Here is a 21,600-nt window from a genome sequence, read left to right on the forward strand (position 1 = left end):
TACCTTTTTGTAACTGCTGTTATAAAGATGGAAGTGTTAAGAAAGACTTTCTTCATATTGCTTCAAGAATCCCAGCTGCTGAGCATTTACTGTTGCCCAGTAAAATTGGGGCGGAGAAATTCCCTGCTGCAATAAAAATGCCCATAAACCCATAAACAAGAGACACATCAGTTCCCTTAAAGAAAAAAAAACAAGGATACCATTAGGAGAGCCTTTCATCCTTAGTGTATCTGAAGAGCTTAAGACACATTTTGCTGCCTAAATATAATCAGCAACATTACCACACTAGTACCCCAAATAAGTTTTAAAGTGACAAATGACCAAAGAATTTTGTCAAACAGTGTTCACTAGTTGTATTGGGAAACACAAAAGAACAAATTGCAAGGCAAAGTTATTACAGACTGCTTTGTGGTGAGGAGGTTAGATCAACTTTTAAAAAGCAGTCAATTATCCAATTCAAAAATAAAATAATTTTGAAACATCCAAAAATTACCATCTGCTCACATCTGGAAAACTCAACATGATGGGGTGCCATTGTAGATGGTGATAATTTTCCATGTAACTGGGTTCTCTGAAGTATTATGAGGGTTCTGCTCCATTACTTGCTTGTGTTTTCTTAGTTCATGGACTGCTTATGACCATGAACCAATCCTTATCACCTCTACTTTCCATGCTCAGCTCTGCATGCTCACCTGGCACAGTATCACAATATCTTTGACAGCTCTCCCATGTAGAAACCCTGCCTGTTTGCTAATGCCTGGTGCAGAATGAACACAAAACATTTCTTTTGTAAGCACCTCAAAATACAGGTGGTTTTGTTTCTTTAGTCTTTGAATGCCTGGTTCTTGGGGGCTGCATAACTTTAGGGGATCTTTGAACAGAAAGCAGTGTAGAAAGGTGTTACGTGCTTGTAACAGAGGAGTCAGAAGAGTCTGTAATGGACATTAAGGGATGGCTTCTCATTTTTCTTAGATCATCTTCAGGCAAACCTTGGCATTTTATATAATTCACTCACTCAAAAACAGTTCTTTGTGGAAGGCATTACCTGAGTGGGAAATTATCTAGAGCCACTTGGACTTGCATATTTGAATTTACTCACCTGCTTTTTGCCTGTAGGACACCAGATTTACTCCAAATATAGCACACGGAGAATTACAGCAGTTCTTTAATACCACGGATCTTCACTCACCTAATTTACAGGCCTCAATTAAGAAAGTAATCATTGTTCAAGTTTTCTAAACTGTCAGAGAAATTATTTGATAAGGCAGATGTGCTCCTGTTTTGATCAGCATTCTGGAAGTACCTCTCTTTATTCATTGTGGAAAGAACCTAAGAAAACTACCTTTCTTACTTAGATATCTCATTTAGGTTGCTATTAGGTGATGGAAAGATTCCTGTATTCTCATACTTTCAGTCCAAAAATTTTGCATTTTTGCCTCCACTCTGTACATAAGAAAGTTACTGACTCATAAGAACCCAGTTACGGAGCTTTTCTTTTTTTCCCTTTCTCTTTGAAGAACTCTATTTTTTTCAGTAGTTGTCCATGCCCACCACTTAACCCAACTAGTAAGACTACACAAACCTGGTTTCAAAATACAAAATTAAGACCATTATACTATGCACACAGTTTGCAGAAATTCATTCTATGTATCCCAGCAACTGCAAGGTGTAGGTCAGCTAAATGATGAAAAGGTACAGTGGGCCTGAATATGAATGGAGAAACTCACACACAATGCTGACCCTACTGACAGTGGTAGAGGAGCAGGAGAGCAATCACAACATGGCTTGGTACATCAGTGAAAGGCCTGTGCTCCATGTCTTCATTTCCCAGTTGCTGTTTCAAATAAACACTTCTTAATGTTTAACAGGAACCATCAAGAACATTAGCTCAGAGTTTGCATTTCTGGATTGAAATGTTTGACAAAGGTATAAAGGATAGAAAAATCACTGATAATCACTTAAGGATTCCAATACATTAAACTCTATGTTAGCAGAATATTTACTGCACTTTGAAATGGATTTCACAGAATGGAAAGAAACAAAGGCATTTACACCACAAATGAGAGGTATAGAGAAATAAAGCACTAAAGGCTTGTTTGAGATGCAAAAAAACCTTATTGTAGAACTCAAGACTAAGCTTCTTGGGTCACTTTACCTAGTCAATTCCTTGAAATGCTTTCTCTTCAAATCCCTTATTCTTTTATCTGTCCTGGCTCTTACAGGCTGTGTCTTCCTGACTTTTTAGTAGTTAGCCCAAACAGGAGGATACACTCATCTTTCATATGCACACACACCTCATGTAGTGAAGGAATTATCCCCAGTTTTATCCAAGTAAGCTCTTAAAGTTTTCCTTTCCATCATACTCCCTTTTTCTACTTCACAAATGCCTTTTCATTCCCTCTGATACTGCTTTTATCTTACAAAGCCATCAATCCAGCATGTCTTTACATATACTTGCAGAGAACGACTATGATTTTGCTCTACACAAAGACTGACTAGTACTGAAAATACAGCTTTCATCTTCAACAGCCTTACATGATTTCCTTTTTAAAGAAATGTCACTCTTGAGATTTAGACACATACATAAAACAAGAAAAATAAAACTATGAATAAAAAGTAATTATTCCATGAAATAATGTTGTAAGCTTTAGCTAAACCTCCCCCTTGCCTTCTTGATTAGAACCATATTAGTATTTCCCATTAACTGGCAAATTATGTTATGGAGACAGAAGAGTCATTAACTGCAGATATGCCAAAATTTTGCTTCCTACCTCCAGTGATAAGGCTGCCATTCGGACAAAGCAGAAACCGGCACTCCTTTTATTTTTTTATCACCTCCTGTAATTGCTGTGTGGTGGTGTAAGTGTCTGGGCTTCCTTCATAGTTACTGGAGATAAAGCCAATACAATTAATGGCCAACAATATACAGTCCTCTGACTATATAGAAATATTTTTTTTGGATTTGGCAACTCACTTTTGTACTTCACAACTATGTTGCTTAAATTTGCATTGGCTCCAAGAATCCTAGACAGATAACTCAGCCACAGACACTTCCATCACAATTAGATGAGACAAGTCCCGCCCTGAAAGTCCATGGGATGGAATAACTTCAGAAAGGTTGTTTTTCCCTAAGATCTAGGGATCATTTCCTAGAGCAGGAGTCACAGCCAATGTGAAAACTCTCATTTATTTCACTGAAATCAGGTCCAGGTCAAATGGGGTAGTAAAATAATATGGGGCAACAGACCAGAGAAAAACCACTGCTTTTTGACCTGGAGACTTCGGAATGACACCTGCATGTCACACAGGAAAAAAGGGAGGGCTTGTCTGTAACATGTAAATATAAGACTGATTGAAAATTACATTCAAAGCTAATGCCTTGTTTAAGAACTACAAACTTACTGTGCCTTTTTATTTAGTGAAAATGTTCTATCCCTGAAAGCAAGTGTCTGGATTTCGGTTTCAGTTTTCAGCAGATTTCATGTTCTGAACTTGTACAGCCTTTCTAAATTCATACTCTAGGCTTAAATTTCAATGTATGTCAAACACAAGGTGTTAGGCACACTCAGTGCAGCTCTCTTCATGCACACAGCCCTGTTCTGGCTTCTACCTTCCAACAGTGAACCTGCCATCTGCAGTGAAAGCCCTGTCTTGTAAATGCAATTTATAGTTCCCAGGCCACGTTCAGACAGCTTCCTTAGAGGACTCCATCTGTTTTGAAGCTCTAATATGCTTTTTTTCCCCTGCTCCTATAATTACACTGTTTTTCCCAGTAACTTCATAAACTCTCTTAATGTGTCCTTTCTATTCCTTTTGTAGTCTTAATGCCACAGAGCCCTTGGAGTTACTAAGTTATGGTAATGTTGGTTAAAAAACTACAACATTCACACAGAAAAATAATAAAAAGGACATTCACTTTCCTTGCCATCTAAAAAGCTAAGTCAAACTTTGTTCTTAAACGATTTAATATATCAACAAAAATGGGAAAATTTCTTTTTTTTTATTTTTACAGGTTTGCACTGGCACAGTGTCATCATCATATTTCAGGCATTTTTGCTCCTGGTGTTATCAATGAAAGGTAACTTAAATATTTCAAGAGTTTCTCTCATGACATTCTGCACATCACAACTAGAGAGTGAAACAGGTATGCTGGTCATGGTAAAGTTCTCCAGAAAATCCTAAGAGAGGAGAAAAGGCACACATTGACTTTCCCTTTGGAAATACTGTTTATTTTAACATGTTTCCACCACACTTTCATATCTAGAAGTTGATTTAAAAAATAATACTATCGGGTGGTTAAACAGATTTTTTTTTTCAAGTCACCAAGTCTGCATAAGACTTCTAAATTTGATTATACAGATCTATAAAGCATATTTACAATTTTCTTTCATTATTTAAACAGTTCAGAAAGAAGAAATGAGGGGCTGAAATGTTTGGTCACTCATTGACAGCTATTTGAAACAGCTCTCGCTTTACAACTGGGATATAATTTAGAAACCAAGAGCAGTGGAAGCACTTTTGACACCTGCAGGATGATAAACACAGCTCCATTTCAAAAAATCATATGGAAAAGTCCGTACTCTTCTATAATTCTATCCTGTCTAGGGACACCATCAGCACTTTGAAAACTCGGCTGGTCTCCAGATGGAGCCTTCCTGGTTTAGCAGGAAAACAGAGCAGCAGCAGCAGCACAAGTATGATTCAGTGAAGGCACTGGTAGGCACATGAAAAAAATGTGACAAGTAATTTCTATTGAGACCCTTGAATAACAAGTGTGAAGTGGACATAAGTGCTAAAGGTCACCTGAATCCACTGACAGCAACCTACAGTCTGCAAATATGTCAGACAAACAGATTTTCCTCCATATAAAAATGGCTTTTACATCTACAGAAGGATCACAGCAGCTTCATCTGACAGCTATGACTTCAGCCTATAAAAACTGCAAAACTAAATAGCATTTACTCTCCAGAATTCATTGAAGCAATGCTGAACAGGATCATCAAGAGGATAATGTTAAAGTGAAGAGAGCACCAACTCTCCAAAATATCCTTCCTGTTGTTGCTATGTTTCCACTAGTTGCACGTGTCTCTACAGCCTTTTATCTGAACTAAGTAGGTTCACTGATATAAATATAGCATATGCTACATATCTATAGTCAGGGGGGTTTGTATAACATATGGGTATATTCTAGGCTTAGAGCTGGCACACACTGTCATGCTTTTGCACAGTACAAAGAGAAACTTAAGACCATGAGGAATTGGTCAGGCTGAAGTATCCTTTCTGATATTTCACAAAGTGTAAATACAACCATTAAGTTTTTCTTTCTCCATCTAGGCAGATATTATAAATGTATTTGAGAAGGCATGGACTAATCTCTTGCATACACCCTCAATTCAATCCATCCCCTCTCTCCTTTGACACTGACTGTGGACTTTGTAGTCATTTCAGCAAGTTTACATTTTTTCTCAGTTATTTCTAACAAACCACACTTATATGGCAGGGAGATGAAAGGTTGAGCAAGATTCTCAGTGCTCATGAGTAAAGTCCCTAACAAGGCACAGCTGATTTACAGACAGACAGACAAAGATATCAACCATGTGTTGAAAATAAACAGTTGCAGTCAATTCTCTTGTGCTAGAAGCGGGGAAGAGTGTGCTGGCAATATCTGAGCAGTGAGAACGATGCTGCCACTTCCCTGGACCTGCGTTAATCCGGTGATGGGAGTATGTTGTTTATACAGTCACAGCCCTCATGTCTATCTGCTGTTCTCACCATCTTGACCTGACATGAATAGTTTTGAAACCATTTGTTCTTGTCAGAAGTGTGATAGCATCACAGGAAGGCAAACTGGTCTGCAAAATAACAGCTCTGAGAAACAAGAGATATGTCTATCATAGACACATAAAATTTCAGCTATTTTTATAAACCTTTCTGCTTCTGAACTACCTCATACCCAGTATTTCCAAGGCAATATTCATAAATCTCAATAGTAACTTCTTTGGAAGCTACTATGTAATAAAAGTGTGTATCTACAGAAGCACAAAATACATTTGTGTCCCAAATCATACAGCTGAAGAGAAGGGTCTTGGCTTTTCCTACCCCATCACTCATTCCCTCACCTCCTGCTGAAGCAGTCTAACAAGCTACATCATGGACTTACAAACACTAATCTGTGAAGAGCTATTTAATACCCTGAGGTGAATAGGCTCATCAACAGCAAGTTTACCCATTTCTGGTAGGTAACACCAGACTAAATATTTGATATCCTCATGATTATTGTGAAGCAGTATTTCCTTAGCAGTAATATGACTCTGTTGCTGTAGTCAACATATTGTAAATGCCTGTATTTTATATACTGCACTGCATGTTTCAAAGCATTTTATAACCATTGGAATTGTCAGGTACCATACAGTATGGTAAATCCTCTTAAAAAAAAACCAACAACTTTGAAAGGATAAGAATACTTTGGATGTATACTTCCCAGTGTGTGTTGTAAATATTTACATTTACAAGCAGGAAAATGTTTTCAGTGAAATGAAACCAGAACAAAAACCAATGGGTCCATGACATGCTGGGCAGATCTAGAATAAGTGTGAACATGCCATAGAAATGCAACACAGGAACAGACTTCACATACTGTATGCACCTTAAGCCACAAAAAAACAGCAGGGAGCTGTTCTGCAAGCAGCAAACCATACAGTTATGTATAGTAATAAAGGGTTGTACTTGTTGTGGCTCAAGGCTTTCCATAAGCCCTCACAGGAGCATTTTCCTAAGTCCTTCTTTCATCAAAACTATCTGAATTTTCCTTTTACTCTGCAGACTTCTTGCTGTCACAGCTACCAGTCTCTATGTGTATATCTGCAACAAATGTCAACTGGGTAAGGTGTTTCTACTGTTTCAATAACTTTCTGACAATGTCAATTCCAAACATAAAATGGTTATTAACTCTAGGTTGTGGAAGATTTGCCATTTATGGAATTGTTTAGCTTTTCTCAAATGAACCCCTACTAACCACTGAGAAAAGAGAAGGTTTCTGCATTGTTCTTAGAATTTGCAAGTCATTAGAAGGAACAGCAATTTTAAGAAAAGCAAAAATATTTACAAAAGAGAGAGGAGTATACAGGACAATTAGTGATTTTGCATATTAGTTTCACTTAAAGTACATATGGAAACTCTGTGGTACATTCTGACAATTCATAATCCAACTGCAGCAGAAAAAAATGGGCTTGTCTTATTAAAGAAAATCAACAGTTCAGTAACATTTTTTATGAAGACATAACTCATGTTCAAGAACATAGCTTGTGAATATTATTAGCACTATCTGTTCAAAATAGATTAACGGAATCAGTGAAAAATAACGTACTTGTCAATATTAAAAAAGTTACAGAGAACTAGGGCTGAAGGAAGTATTTATTATAATTCAACTAACCAAGGTTCCATGTCTTTAAGCACTGATTGAGGCTATTTTATTACCCAGGAAAGCAGTATATCTACTGAAAAGCTACTGTATTTTGTACTTGCTGTTTCTCTTTTAAACAGAGCAGCTCTAAATGCTTCATAAAAATGGACAAATCTATAGGAAGCATTAACTGAAAGAACAAACATTTAAACTTTCATTATAGATTATTATTATTATTATTATTATTATTTCCAGATACAACCAGGGCCTATGTGAAATAGCTATGGAATAAATCTGGGGGACAAACCCTGGACCTGCACAAGCCGTCAGGACTGTCGAGAGAAGACTGACAGACAATAATCCAGAAAAGTTTAAGCACCCCTTCTTCCCTACCCAGAAAAGTTTTGACAGATTTGTTTGTTTTTCTGTTGGAAATTGAACTGTTTTTCCTGGAGTTTCAGGAGGAAAGGGGAATTTTGACTAAAAGGGAAGATAATTTTAATCAACCCTTGTTGGTAACATTAAAGATTTTTTCTTTTTCTGAGCAAAAGAATATTCTGATTCCTGTTTCACACAAGAAGAATGGCTATCAGTTTGGTTTTTTAAGATTTAAAGTGATTTTTTTAACATTGTTTATAGGCTCAAATCACTACAGTTATTTTGGAAACAAAAAAAAAATTTCATTATGAGATTGAAAGCAGATTCAGGTCAATACACTGTAACACTTTACATAGTAATCAATAAAAATGTCAATACAAACAATTCCTAAAGGCACCATATGACATTCCAATGGGGGAGAGGGAGGGAATTCTTCATTTTCTACTTAGACGCCTTGCTTCCTTTATCAGCAGATGGCAAACAAATTACTAGTTCAATCCATATGTCTGTATCTGATAGACAGTGTTTTACAAGTCTGAAATTAGTTTGAAACATTTTGAAGTTGGCCAGACTACAGAGGAAAACAGGATAACTTTGTCTATAATGAAAAGTTGGTTTTGTCATAACAAATACTTCCACAAGCTACTACCCATCCAGACTCATTCAGTCGCTAATGGAATTGTACCCAAAGACATAATCTGTGTTTAACAGACTAACAATTTGTAGTTTCACCCATTCTGTTCTTCTGCTGTGCTCCAACATGTCTCCTTCCACTAGCTGAGGTTTACTAAGTGGTGCTGATGAAAGCAAGCAAGGCCACGAGAGTATTTTTGCTCGGAAGGGTATCAGATGGCGAGGGCCGTTTGTGCGCCGGCATTCCAGCGCAAACCTGTCAGAGCACGGCCGGCAGACCAGCACCACAGCCCCAGCCACGGCACAGCACGCGCGCCCAGAAGACTGAGATACTTTTTCTTAATCTCTCCCCATCAGAAAGCCTCTATTTGCAATGCAAACAATGTATATTTTAGGAAAGGCGGATCAGAAAGCCTAGACAGTTTTTATAACAAAGTGAATGGTTTGGTAAATTTATTTCAAAAGACTGCTCCAAATGTGGAGAATTTTAATGACTTGTATTATAGTAAACTGTGAGTTCCATAAAAGAATGAGGGGGGAGAGAGCCAAACCAAACCAAAGAGGACAAGGAAAGAGCGGTTTCAGCGAACTTTCTTTGCAACCTGGCCAAGCAAAGAGGGAAGCAGACCTATACTGATAAAAACAGCTGACAGCAGGGGTCTAGAGGCATTCACAGCCAGGCAGAACACCAGGCACATCCAGCAGCTCTCCAGGCACTTGGGAGCCCTTTGGTGTGGATTCCTGGATGAAGTTTCAGTTCACTTACCAACGCTTACAAAATTTGTTTAATTTGTTTGCCAGGGACTGACAGCACCAGCACAGATAAAATATTTCTCAATTCAGTGCTTTTAAAAATGTTCTTTACTTCCAATAGTGATGTACCTGGGGGACTGGTGTCCAAAATGGTTTATGTTTCACCTCTTAAGCAGGGTATCACTAAGAAACCCTCAAATCACTGCCTTTAGCAGTGATTAGGGTTTCACTCCAAACTGTCTATTTGCTCACTGAAATAATGCATTTCAGGAAAAGCTTTGTCTAGAGTTCTACAATACCAGCTTGGGGCAGTGAAGTTGAACTCAACATCTCTCCTGAGATACACAAAGCTGGTCATGAGGATTTCATTAAAATGTGAGGAGTCATTTATACCAAGAAACTGAGGGTCCAAGTTTAACAAACACCAACTTTTGAAGTCCCTGCATCACACATGATAGTTGTTATAGATAATCACTGCAAAGACCTCTACCCTTCAACCATTTACCTTGCTATTAGAAGGCAAAGGCAAATCAATTAAGTGATGATTAAGACTACAGTCCTAAAGGCATGAAAAATATATTTAAAACTTACACTAAGCAGAATATAATTTTCTGTAATGGAAAAATCAGTAAAGTTGTAACAGCTCTCTAATTCAAAGATTATTAATATTTGTCCTACAAACCATTCTGCTAAATAATTACAGAAATTTTGTTTTCAGTCAAAAACCTTTTTTCACTTTTAATTCAAATATGAATCTATTATTTTTACTTTAATTCTGATTTTTAACCTAATTTTAAATTAGTAAACATACACATGTATGCACACAAACATACGTAGGTGCCAAGATATTTACAAGCCTCAAAGCCTAAAAGATTTTAATGACATTTTCCATTAACTCTCCCCACCCCTAAAGGCCTGCATAAAGTAGGGTTTATGAGAATCCTAAACAAAAGGAAATATTTAAGTTTCTAGCATACCTCAGTCAAACATAAATGGGTTTCAGTAGTATACTGACAGGTACTGTGCTGTAAGTGGAAAGCTTTATGCATGTTTTGTCTTCTTCATCAGCTGCAGGGAGTAATGTCAAAATAACCACCACAGGATGAGTCCATAACTGAATTGTGAAGAAAACACTTTTCTCAAGAAACAGGTTGTCTAAATTTATTCTGCACAATGCAAACTTTTAAACAGGTCTGGAATACACACATTCTGGATTGGAAGAGGAGCTGCCATGAAACATTGAAAAAATATAAAATACAACCTAGTATTTTCCAACTCAAAAGCACAAATCCATGAACATTAAAGCAGTTACTATCAGAAGAAAAAAAAAAACCCTCATAAATATGTAAAGATACTATTCTCCATATGTCTTGTAAAGGGGATAATAGCATTATATTAAGTTTTGCTTTGATTTGTAAGCTTTCACCTTGTGGTGTTTGCCCTACAGCCTTTTATTCATGTACAGACTGGAGAAGTGAGAGCTTTGAAGTGTCCAACTTCCAGTGAAGTTACTAACATTTTTTAATAAGTCTTAAGAGGTCTGTGTGTGATTTACTGTAATTTCAGAACAAGCTCAGAAATTCACCCTAACTTGGAAAGAATGGGAGAGTCATTTGAGCACATTATTACTGTTAGGGCAAGCGGGGGGGAGACAGGCATGAAAATAATCTGGAACGTGATCAAGTCAAATTCAAAATACTGTGTATATAAATGTTATTACTGAGAACTTTAAGGGCAACAAGACAGTTTTGTATAGATGAGATTTTTTTTTGTAACCAGTAAATATAGTTTAAGTGATTCACAGCCAATTTTTATAATTGCAATGAAGCAGCTGTGATCAAACTCTATTTGTAGAATCATAATAAATTTGCCCCCACCTACTAAAATTAGTTCTAAGCATCCAAAATTCCCATCTGAACATCTGACTGAACAAAACAGGCATTGCTCCATGCCAAAAACTGGAGGAAATAGACCTAAAATATACCATTTTCTCAACAGAAATTGTAGGCTCCCAGAATAACATGTGAATTAAAACTCATTTCAAGCTTGTTTGCATTGCTCCTCATTCCCATTCATAGCAAATTTCTTGACAAATGTTCTGATTATTTATCTTTTTTCCTCACTTTTTTTAATTTAAACACAATTTTCAAATCACAGACAGTCTTGCAAGGAGAAACAGCTGATAGTACAACCCATCTGAAAATGTAAAGGGTGGAATTTTACTCTCAGTAAGAGCTGGAGGCTACTTACATGATTAAAGACTGTACTGTAAGCCATTGTTAAAAGACTTCTTCCCATAAGTGAAAATGTGCAGTTTGCTACCATACACATAAGAGGCACATAAACCAAAATGAGGTCAAAGTCAACCAAGAAATGTAAATGTCTCACTCCAAAATTCCTGCTTTTGCTTTTGTTTTTCCTCCCCCCACAAGGCTGAAGGAAAGAACAGAAATTTTAACAAAGTTAAAATTAAAATCTGTTTTTTCAGTTTTCCTCTTTCATTGGTATTCTTGAGGCAGTTTGCATCATCACACTCAGAGAAGATAACCACCAATATTGAAGCAGGATGCCTATGAATCAGGCTCTTCTTGCTTTGACTATCATAGTACTGTTGCACAATAGAGTTTAACACATCTCTCTTCACTCTTGCCCTTTTAGACGGGAAATTCCCATTTTACGGACAGAATTAGGAAAGGAAGGTCTAGAGCAGCAAAGAAATCATAGGAAATTAACCCTCTAACTAGGACAAACATGATTCACCAACCTGACATTTGAAAATCTCAGGCAGACCAGGAATACACAAATGCAGCAAAGATTTCCAAGGCTGTTCAAAAGCTGCCTGCAGTGCTGCACAACCTGAGCTGCCACCACCCCATTTGTTTCAGAAACCTAATATTGTATGTAAGACAAAAAAAAAATACTCCTCCTCTTGTCTCTATGCTAAAAAATATCCTATCTGAACTCTAAATAATGTTAACATGCAACAGGAATACATATATTTATGGATTTATATTATATACACATGATTATATCACTATAACAAAGACTGTAAGATTTTCTAAAATATATATATGCTACTAAAAAAATGCTTAGAAAAACATCAGCAAGAACCACTTAGCCCCTATAAAGCCTCATTTTAAAAACAGAACTTGGTGGAAGAAGTAAATTAATTATATTAAGCAGGAAATTGTTCACTAAATCAATTGGGCTACATTAGAGACCTGAAAATTAAGACTAGCTCCAAGGTGACCATATGCATATTCTGAGGAGTGCCAAGGTAACAAAAGACATTCCAGAAAACCTTTTTCATGTCTTACACACACACACACACACACACACACACACACACACACACATATATATGCATATTTCTGTTTCAGCACACATCTGTTCATATAACAACTATTTTCCATAGTTGTTCTTTTTAACTGGCTGTATCATCACCCCTAGATACCCCCATGACAAAAATCAAAGCATGTATGTGCACTGTTTCTTCATAAATCTCTTTATAAATCCTTACCATTTTCAAATTTGTTCAGATGTGGATAGCATCTGGATTTCTTCAAATCGTTGTAATTACAGTGCTCCCTTCTTAGCCCAATAAATTAAGCATTTATTTGCTGTCTATCATAAGATCCCTCCTCTTAAAGAATGTATTTATTATGTCTTTTAATTACCAAATACATCTAGTGGATCATCTGAAATTCAGTACAGAAAGCAACTCTGCACTTCCAAATCCTAGAGGTATCTTCACATAGATTTTCACTGTTCAGCACCATGGTACTTCAGGCAAAAATAGAATTATGTACAATCCTTGCCTGCATTCATCTGTGAAATTTAATTTTCCATTGAAAATCTACATGTTAGCAGCAAGTTCTGTCCTCAAGCATGAATGTGTGCTTCTTATTGGATCCAGTTTGGCAAATACTATCCTTAGGTTCTAAGCACAATTGAAGCTTCCATTTCACTTCAGGTATACAATCTATTGCTAAGTACTATTGGCAATACAGAATAATAACAGGGCTGTATAATGGTTATAGTTGCACTTAACTTTTCAAAACTTAGGTAAAGCTCAACTAATTCTTTAATTTAGTCATCATGCAAGAAGCTGCATTTACCTACTTCCCATTTGAACCGAGGCTCCCAATGACAGCTACCTGCTCTGTCTGGACTGGAGGGAGCTGCTGCTGCGCCGGTTGCCTTTGCAGTGCCCACAGCTGCACCCCACACAGGCTGTGCAGTGCCACAACCTGCAGCCACCGTCAGCACAATTTAAAATTAAAACGAACCGTCAGGAATGTATTTGAAGAGGTAAGAACAATGTCTGATAACCGTATCAGTCATACCTGCAAGAAAGGCACTGCCTCGCTGCGTGTGCCCGGCTCAGGGCTGCGGGCCTGGGCCGCTCTCAGCGCGGAGGGGTTGAGCCGCCCCGAGAGCTGCGAGCCCAGCGCAGGGCGGGGGAGGCCTGGCTTGGGCTGCCACAGACTGAAGGCTCCTGTTCAGGCCGGGGGACAGTGTCAGGGGCCCCTCTGTGCCCAGACATCCAGGCCAGAGCAGCGGGGGCTGCCAAGGAGCAGTGTGCCGAGAAACCAAAGATGCTCCCACCCTCATGCTGAGTCCGCCCAGCAGGGATGGCACTGAGCAGCTGCCACACTGTTATCTTCACCTGGGTTATCTTCAACCAGGTTATCTGCACCCGGGTTATCTTCAGCCAGGTTATCTTCACCCAGCAAAGCAAGCCCAGGTGCAGGCATGTGGCATCCAGGCCAAAACAGTGCACGGACCCTTCTCACCCTCACCTATGGCAGGACACCAAATACCAGACCAGAGAGAGCAAAAGAGACGTTCTCCTACCTGAACTAGGAAGGGGCATATAAAACTGAGCTAATTTCATGTGACACTGACTGTCAATCTGGTTTGGCTCCTCTATTCAATACAAGAAAGCACTCTTTTGTTCTCATCTGCATTACGATCTCTTCTATCCAAATGCAGCAGCTTGTTTTAAATCAAGAATTATCTCGGTTCTCTCTGCTTGAATCATTGTTATTGATCATAGCAACTTCAATAAACCCTGCTGCTTACCCAATGGCCTAGGGGCCCGTACCCATCTCCCCAGCCCTTTGTTCCACATACTGATTCACCTTTTCATCAAGGATTTTGACGTAGATGCTGCCCTTTTGCATTATTACCGTGCTCCACCCAAATAATGATTTTATCACTTAATTCTCTTCCAGACCACATTTCGTAAAAGGGAGACAAAAAAAAAAAATAAAAAAAGAAGAAGAAGAAAAAAAAAAACCTATGCCCTGCTAGGTGGGTAAACATGGACGAGGTGGGGTTGTCTCACCACATGACAGACACACCCCACACAAAAACCAGAAACATGCCTTTCATTGGGCAGGTTAACATTTTTCTAAAAGTTACTTTCTAGTCCTATCTGATCACTGTCAGGATGAGTAATGCAAAACATTCAATTTCTTGTGGGTTTGGTTCCAGTAGTTACTAAAAGCAGCCAAGTACATGTTTGTTTCTAAACTACTTGAAAACCTTCAGAAAGTTACTTTAGAAAGTTCCTGAGCCCTTCACCAGCACAGGGGTTTTACCCGCCTCAGTTTTGCATGGTAAACACAAAGCTTCGAAACCATTTATCTTCAAGTACTAACTTTATTTTCTCATTTTCCTTGTTGGAGGATTCTTGCCATTTTCCAGGATGTAGTTAAATGTAAAAAAGTAGCCCACTGACTCCCCAGGCAGAGACTTGTGGAAACAGGTGCCTTTAAAAAAAATGAAAGACTTTGTCAGCTCGCTGACCTGCCAGAGCTCTGTGCATTAGTAACACACAGTGCCTGCTGAGTTCCCCTCAGCTAATTAGAGGACCCGTATGGCAATGAATGGCCTTGACTATAAATACTTCCTGAAAGATCTCTAACAGAGTCAGAGGAAATGGGAAAAAAATGAGATGCAGCTACAGAGAAACTATTTCAGATGTTTCTTGTTTAAAGGGCTGCTTTTTCTTTCTTGAAGTTGCTTAGGGATGACATGCAGTATCCAAGACTTACACGAATTTAAGTGTAAGAAGTGTGATACAATTATATGCATTGAAATTCATTCTGTAGATATACTATTAAAATGCTGCTATGAGAAGGTGGTTGGAACTGGGACACAATGCCAAAGAACACAAAAACTTCCATCTGTCACCCTGGAGGGACAACCAAAAATTCAGATTTAAACCAAGATCCCACTTTGTGTGCTTGAACCTGCTCATGCTGCTTCTTGTGCTCCCACTAAAAGCAGCAGCAGCAACAATATTCCTACCAGCATCAGAGAGGCAGGTTTTACCTCAAATGTATGTTATCCTTCTGGCCAAGAATTGTATGTGTTATAGAAGTCTTCTGGAAATCACAAAGGACAGCTCAGCATTTCCACTGCTTTGCAGCTATTTGTCATCCAGCTCTGTGGATAACAGGAGTCAGTACCTTATAATAGGAGAAATGATGATTTGCCACTAGGGATTGTGTCTGATATTTACTACACTGATATTAAATCAATTATGTGTAGATTAATACTCATGTACCAATTGCGTATTTTTAAATTAGCTCTGCCACTCACCTACATAGGAGAATGCAAAACAAGGAAAGGGGAAATAATTTTTTCTAATTTCTATCTTCTCCAAATTTAAAGCTGTATGACCAGCTTTAGCCAGAATGCCATATGAAATAGCCCAAGTGCAAATATCACAGACAAAAATAAAATAACTCTTCTCAGAGTAAATGAAAACTTTTTTGAAATGCCGTGATTTCCTGTAGTGTCTAAACACTCTGACCATTATGGTGCAAAATAATCTCAGTTTAATAAAACAGTAAATTTTATCCTTTGCACCATATAAAAAGCTCATAGTAAAGGTTAACATATCCTCAGTCATATATTTAATGTTACATCCTGCAGTATGCCTTTGATAAAAACCCACAGTACTTTTGGAATAATGTGACAATCTCTCTCCCTTTGATGGCACACAAATTCCTCCACAAACTACGATTAATATACAAAGTAATCTTGCTGTGTACAGGTCCATGTGACCCCACAGGACAGACCCACTGACGTGTGTTATTACAGTATCTTTGTTGCCTAAACTACAACGTCTATACAAACACCTTTAGGTGGACTAACTAAGCCTGTGTATAAGACTGAAGGCTCAGCCTACAATTCCCTATTTTGTGGAAAACTTTATGCTGCAGTGTCCATACAGAACAAAACAGGACACTTCATTTAAAATCAGTTTAGCAAAAAGTTCCTGCTGTCCAAGATCTGCACTGTCAAAGCGTTAAACAATCTGCCTGGCCTGGAGTCTGCTGGCTGCCAATGTGCTACCCAAAAAAAGGAACATTTTTGCATCTCAATAGACCTTCCAGTATCAACAAATCTTTAAACTAGAAAATCAGCTACTCTAAGGAAGAGCAGAAATAATGTCCACATTGTGCCACGCTGAGGTACATTTTTGGTAATTCCCATTTGCAAAACATACTGATTCACCGTAAGTACAGCTGCTGGAAATATTTTAATAAGAAAAATAAATTAAAGCTACTCACAGAAGTGTACCGAGCCCCTGAGAAAGATTCTGTTACACACACACAGCTTGGAAGCATTCTGAGGGATAAAGGTGCATCAACTGCACATGTGTGTTTGCATTGTCTCCAGCTCCCGAAAGGTCACAAGCAATTTGGTCTTTTAGATTCTAAAAATGAAAGAAATCTTACCCCAATGACTCCCAGAAACAATCTACTGCAGCACAGAGTCTAGGGAAGGACCATGGGCATCATGTACAGAAGAAATGTAACAAGTAGCATGTAAATGGCTTAGACAACATCCAAAGCTGAAAATTACTCCAAGCAATTTCCAAAAACTAATTATCCTGTAAGCATTAAGAATTTCTTTGGGCTATGGTATATTTTCACGCCTTCTCCAATTGATTTGTATTGTCTCTGATATTTTACCAAAAATGCTAATCATTTCTAAACTTGTAGTATCAACCTCCATCTACTTGAAAAAATGTGAAAAAAATCTTATCTCCCCTTTGCCTTCCCCCATCATCAAGAAAGTAAAAAATTAAAAGCACACAGTATTGCTGCCACTGTCAAATCATTACAAATCATTTGTAATAAGCAGACTCGCTTTATAAATACAGAATAGCCAGTACAACCAAAGGGATGTGTTAGGAACGTTCTTTTTTAGTCCATTTCTCAGTGTTTATCCACTGAGTAATTCCAAATTTTTGGCTTCCTCTGTGTCAATCTTCAGGGGGAAAAAAATGAAGGTGTCCACAGTGATTTTATTATAGGTTTTGTTTCCTAGTCACCAGTTGTCCTGGGATACAGTGTTTTGCATAAGCATTCATTATATGATAGTAGAAGGATATATTAACACTTTGCTTTCAGGGAGGACCAAATTTCAGACAGAATTAGCTGCTCCTACTAGCTATTTCATATTAGAAAAATAAATGTAGCCAAAAGTAAATAATAATGAGAGATTTTCTTAACAACACAGCACATTTTTTTATTTCAGAGGATTACAAAAATTAGCTTTTTCAAGAATGGATGGTAAATTATTTTCTGAACAATTTTTATTTCTCTCTGCGTCAACTGAGCTTCTGGGCATGCATATGTGTATGTCAGATAATCCTTGCCACTAAGCTCCCAATGGTCAAGCTGACCATCACTCTGTCTTCTTATTTGTGCCTCCAGTACTGAATTTCATAACTCTGTCTACAGAAAACTAACTCAAGACCAAATTAAAGGAGTTGGGTTTCTATGATCTTTTTCACAGATTGAAAAGAAGAGGAAACTAGTATCACTCACAGAATCACACTCCCAATAGCACCTATCTTTCAGATCACCCCTTACCTTCAAGAAGTTTCAATTCTCATTTTGTTTTCTCTATCCATCAATCATGATGAAATATGTAAGATTAGGGACTCTGTTCAGCAGATGAAAAAAGTTAATCTCCTTTCCCCCACTGTTTTTTAAAAATATTTCAAGCCTACAAAAGCAAATTGCCCAATTTTCAAAGAAAAGTGAAAATTCAAATATTATCAGTAAGGAAAAGACACAGACAAACAAGTCCTTGGCACAACAGAGTTCAAAGAGCGTGGCAGCTAAAGGTGCACACAAAAGTAATTCCTCTTTGAAGGACTGAAGGGTTTATAAACACAATCTGCTAATAGATCATTATAAAAGAAAAGTAGAGTTGTACACACTTTTAAATGCAAGGAACTAATTTATATGCACTGTTAATTCACAAAAGTAAGACCTTTGTCTTTTTTTCAGAAAAGTATGGAAGATATAGGTTTTTTAGACCCAGAAGTGATCAGTATAGAAGATACAGGTTTTTTAGGCCCAGAAGTGATTGAAGTATTTTGAAATTGATAAAATACTAACTTAAAAAAAATTATATACAAAAGTGGTTTTGTATAAAGACTTTAAAAAAGCATCTGAAGTTATTTTTAAAATGGCATAACAAGCAGCCAGCGTACAGTTTCCCATTCTATATTCAGCAGTGACTAAAACAGGCAATATAATGGCCTTATTCTACTGTTTACTACAGTTTTAGGTCCAGCTACCAACCAAATTAAGACCTTTATAGAGCTGATTCTGCATACTACCATGTCCCTTTGCAGATTTTTGTTTGGTTTTCTTTCATCCTCTGGCAGTCAAAAAATAAATGAAAATATTTGAAAAATTGAAACTAAATTAAAATAATTTGGATTCTGATAAACCACACACTAAATGGCTCCTCTGGCAAACCTGTCTGCACATGGCTAAGAACCAGTACAAGAACTGACGTGGGATGTAACTAGCATCATATGTACAGCAGGAATTCCACTCTGCATGGGATTATGTATGTATTTTAACACATATATGTGAGCACACATCCAGGTTAGCAACAAGGAACCTATCACACTGTGACTGCTTTTCATACACTTTAAATCTCAGAACAATAACTAAGGTACAAAAGTTTGTGGTCCCCCTAAATTGCATGCAGGGTTTAAATTACAGACACTCTATTTTATATTTAGAATGGCTGCAGTATTTTTGAGACGACTGACTTAATTTAAAACAACTTTTAAAACTTCTATATGTACAGAGACAGATATACCTGGGTATTATCAGACCATGGAATAAAACATTTATCTTCCTTTTTACATGTTACATGTGACATGCTACACTAACTGATGCTATGGTTATAAATGCTGTTATAAAAGATAAAAATGGAAACCAGCAGATTATCACTTCCTTTCTAGTGAGCTTTGTCTGCAGACTGACTGCTCCTGTGGCAAGTTTCTATAAATTCAGATAGGGAACAGCTCCTGAAAACACGTGATGACTTCAGGAGAAAAGCATTTATTTGCCTCCCTGTTCAGCTCCTCAGAATGTGAGATCTCTTCTAACCTCAACTTTCTCTACAGTGGAAAAAACACACCTTTATGGAAGGGAAACTTCCTTGTATATACATCCTTTTGTTTAAAAAAAAAAAAAAGGAATTATTTGGTGGGACAAATATTTACCTTCTCTTATCACACGAGATCCTTTCTTCTTTTTTTTTTTTTTTTTTTTTTGCTTCCAAAGCAACCAGACAAGTGTCAAAATTGATATATAATTATGTGTTTCACAAAAATAGGTTAGTTTTTATTAACATTTAACTCACATTTTGTATTCTTAGATATGTAGTAATATAAAATCCTGCTTAAGTGCGAACTGTCACACCACCACAAAATTTAAGAGGTGATTAGTTGTTTTAGTGTAACAGATGTGCAGCCTTCTGGGGTTCTAAACCTCCCTTCTTCAAATGCATCACCAACCTGCACAATTAGCAGGAATGATTAAACAAAATTCAATCAGAGCTAAAAAGCAAAAGCAGAAGCTTACTAATACTCTATCAATATATAGATTGCTTTATGTGAACACTTTGGAAAATTTACCTGCCAGTTTGGCTCTACAAATTTGAGTCTTTCCTTGACTTTTCTTTTGTTTCCATGCCATAAAAGAACCCCAATCATGTTACTCCAGACCCGAAGAGATCATTTGCACAGCCAATCAAACATAACGTACATGCAATCATAAAAAGCAAGAGAGGGGAAAAAAAGTAGGTTTCCTACCCGTAATAAGGACTGGGACTCGTCTTTTGCCTTGCCATCCCCGGATCCAGAGTAGGGCTGGGTGAGCTGCCCGGCTTTCTCTGCTGCTCCGGCTGGGACACCCTGCAGGAAACCCTTGCTCTCCACTGCCAAGCCATAAATGGGCCTTGCGAGATGGGCAGCTTCTACATTTGGACTATCCCTTAAAGGCTTTGGCTGCTCTTGGCCAACAGACACGGGGGTCAGTAAGCCTAGACTGGTCTGTGTGTATGATGGGCTCCCCCTCAAAATGTCTGTTCCTCTCCAGGTCACATTGCGAAGATCATCGCTGGGACTGTCAGTCCAGCCTTTCTCCTTGAGCACTTCCTTATCTTCTATCTTTTCCCTCTTCACTATGCTGTCAGATATAGGCTCCCCTAATTTGGGGTCTGGATTAATCAGACTGTAGACCTTAAGGTCAATTTTTGGCTCTTCCTTGATGGACGAAACGCCATGACTGTCCTCCCCGTTGGCTGTAGTGATGTCCATCTCCTGACAGTGCACAGTGTTGAAGTGCTCTAGTAGTGACTGAGTGTCAACAGCTGTGAAGCTGCACTGACGGCATTTGTAGCAGTTGTGTACTCGCCTGGAAGAAAACAAGAAGCACATTAACATGACAGTCACCCCTTGGCCTTCCCTCTCACAGTGGTTTTACCTACCAAGATTAAGAAAATAAATCAAACCTACGGTATGACCCTCTCTAAATAAAGCAAGCAGGTTTACTTTGGTGTCTCATACAACAGGGTAAAAATACTGCTGATTTTTCCCCCTATGCCTTGCAATGGCCTCCTATTGTTCCTTCACATTCCATGGTATTATTCTAAACTTCATAAAATTTTCACTGGGATTTTGTGTTTTTCTTCTTCAGTTTGCTGCAATATACTTTTCACTTTCTGCTGCAGCAGAAACACTAAAAAACATACTTTTCAACCAAAATCAAATAGTTACAAGAGGTCAGTTCTCTTGTTATTAAAAAAAACACTTAATATAATATAAATCTATGTTAGAAAGTTAAAATGTTTTAAAAGGTCCTTGACTTTCCATCTACTCCATACACTTTTGCTTGACAAAGATGATTTTGAACAGAGCTCTGGTTTACTCAGGGATAAGAATACACCAAAGGACAGAAGGTTGTACACAAGAGACAGCAGTGCTTGGTTCTCTATGGACATTTTAACACAACTTAAAAAGATGCTGCTCTAAAGATAAAGCACAATAGCTGGCTGTGACACTACAAACTGCCTTTCCCGTCAAATATAGAAAT

The 21,600-nt window shown here is 37.8% G+C and overlaps 1 protein-coding gene across 5 annotated transcripts in view; it reads right to left on the minus strand.

The window, feature by feature from the left end:
* Positions 1-21,600, minus strand: part of TRPS1 (transcriptional repressor GATA binding 1) — a 213,788-nt gene that overhangs the window by 128,583 nt on the left and 63,605 nt on the right. For all 5 annotated transcript variants that reach the window (XM_041407544.1, XM_041407543.1, XM_041407545.1 and 2 more), the window contains one exon: positions 20,319-20,922. In XM_041407544.1, coding sequence (XP_041263478.1) covers positions 20,319-20,922 — 604 coding nt within the window. The remainder of the gene's footprint in view (positions 1-20,318; positions 20,923-21,600) is intronic.

The sequence above is a fragment of the Onychostruthus taczanowskii genome, unplaced genomic scaffold (assembly GCF_017590055.1).
Source record: "Onychostruthus taczanowskii isolate IOZ18803 unplaced genomic scaffold, ASM1759005v1 scaffold27, whole genome shotgun sequence".
In the NCBI taxonomy this organism is placed as follows: domain Eukaryota; kingdom Metazoa; phylum Chordata; class Aves; order Passeriformes; family Passeridae; genus Onychostruthus; species Onychostruthus taczanowskii.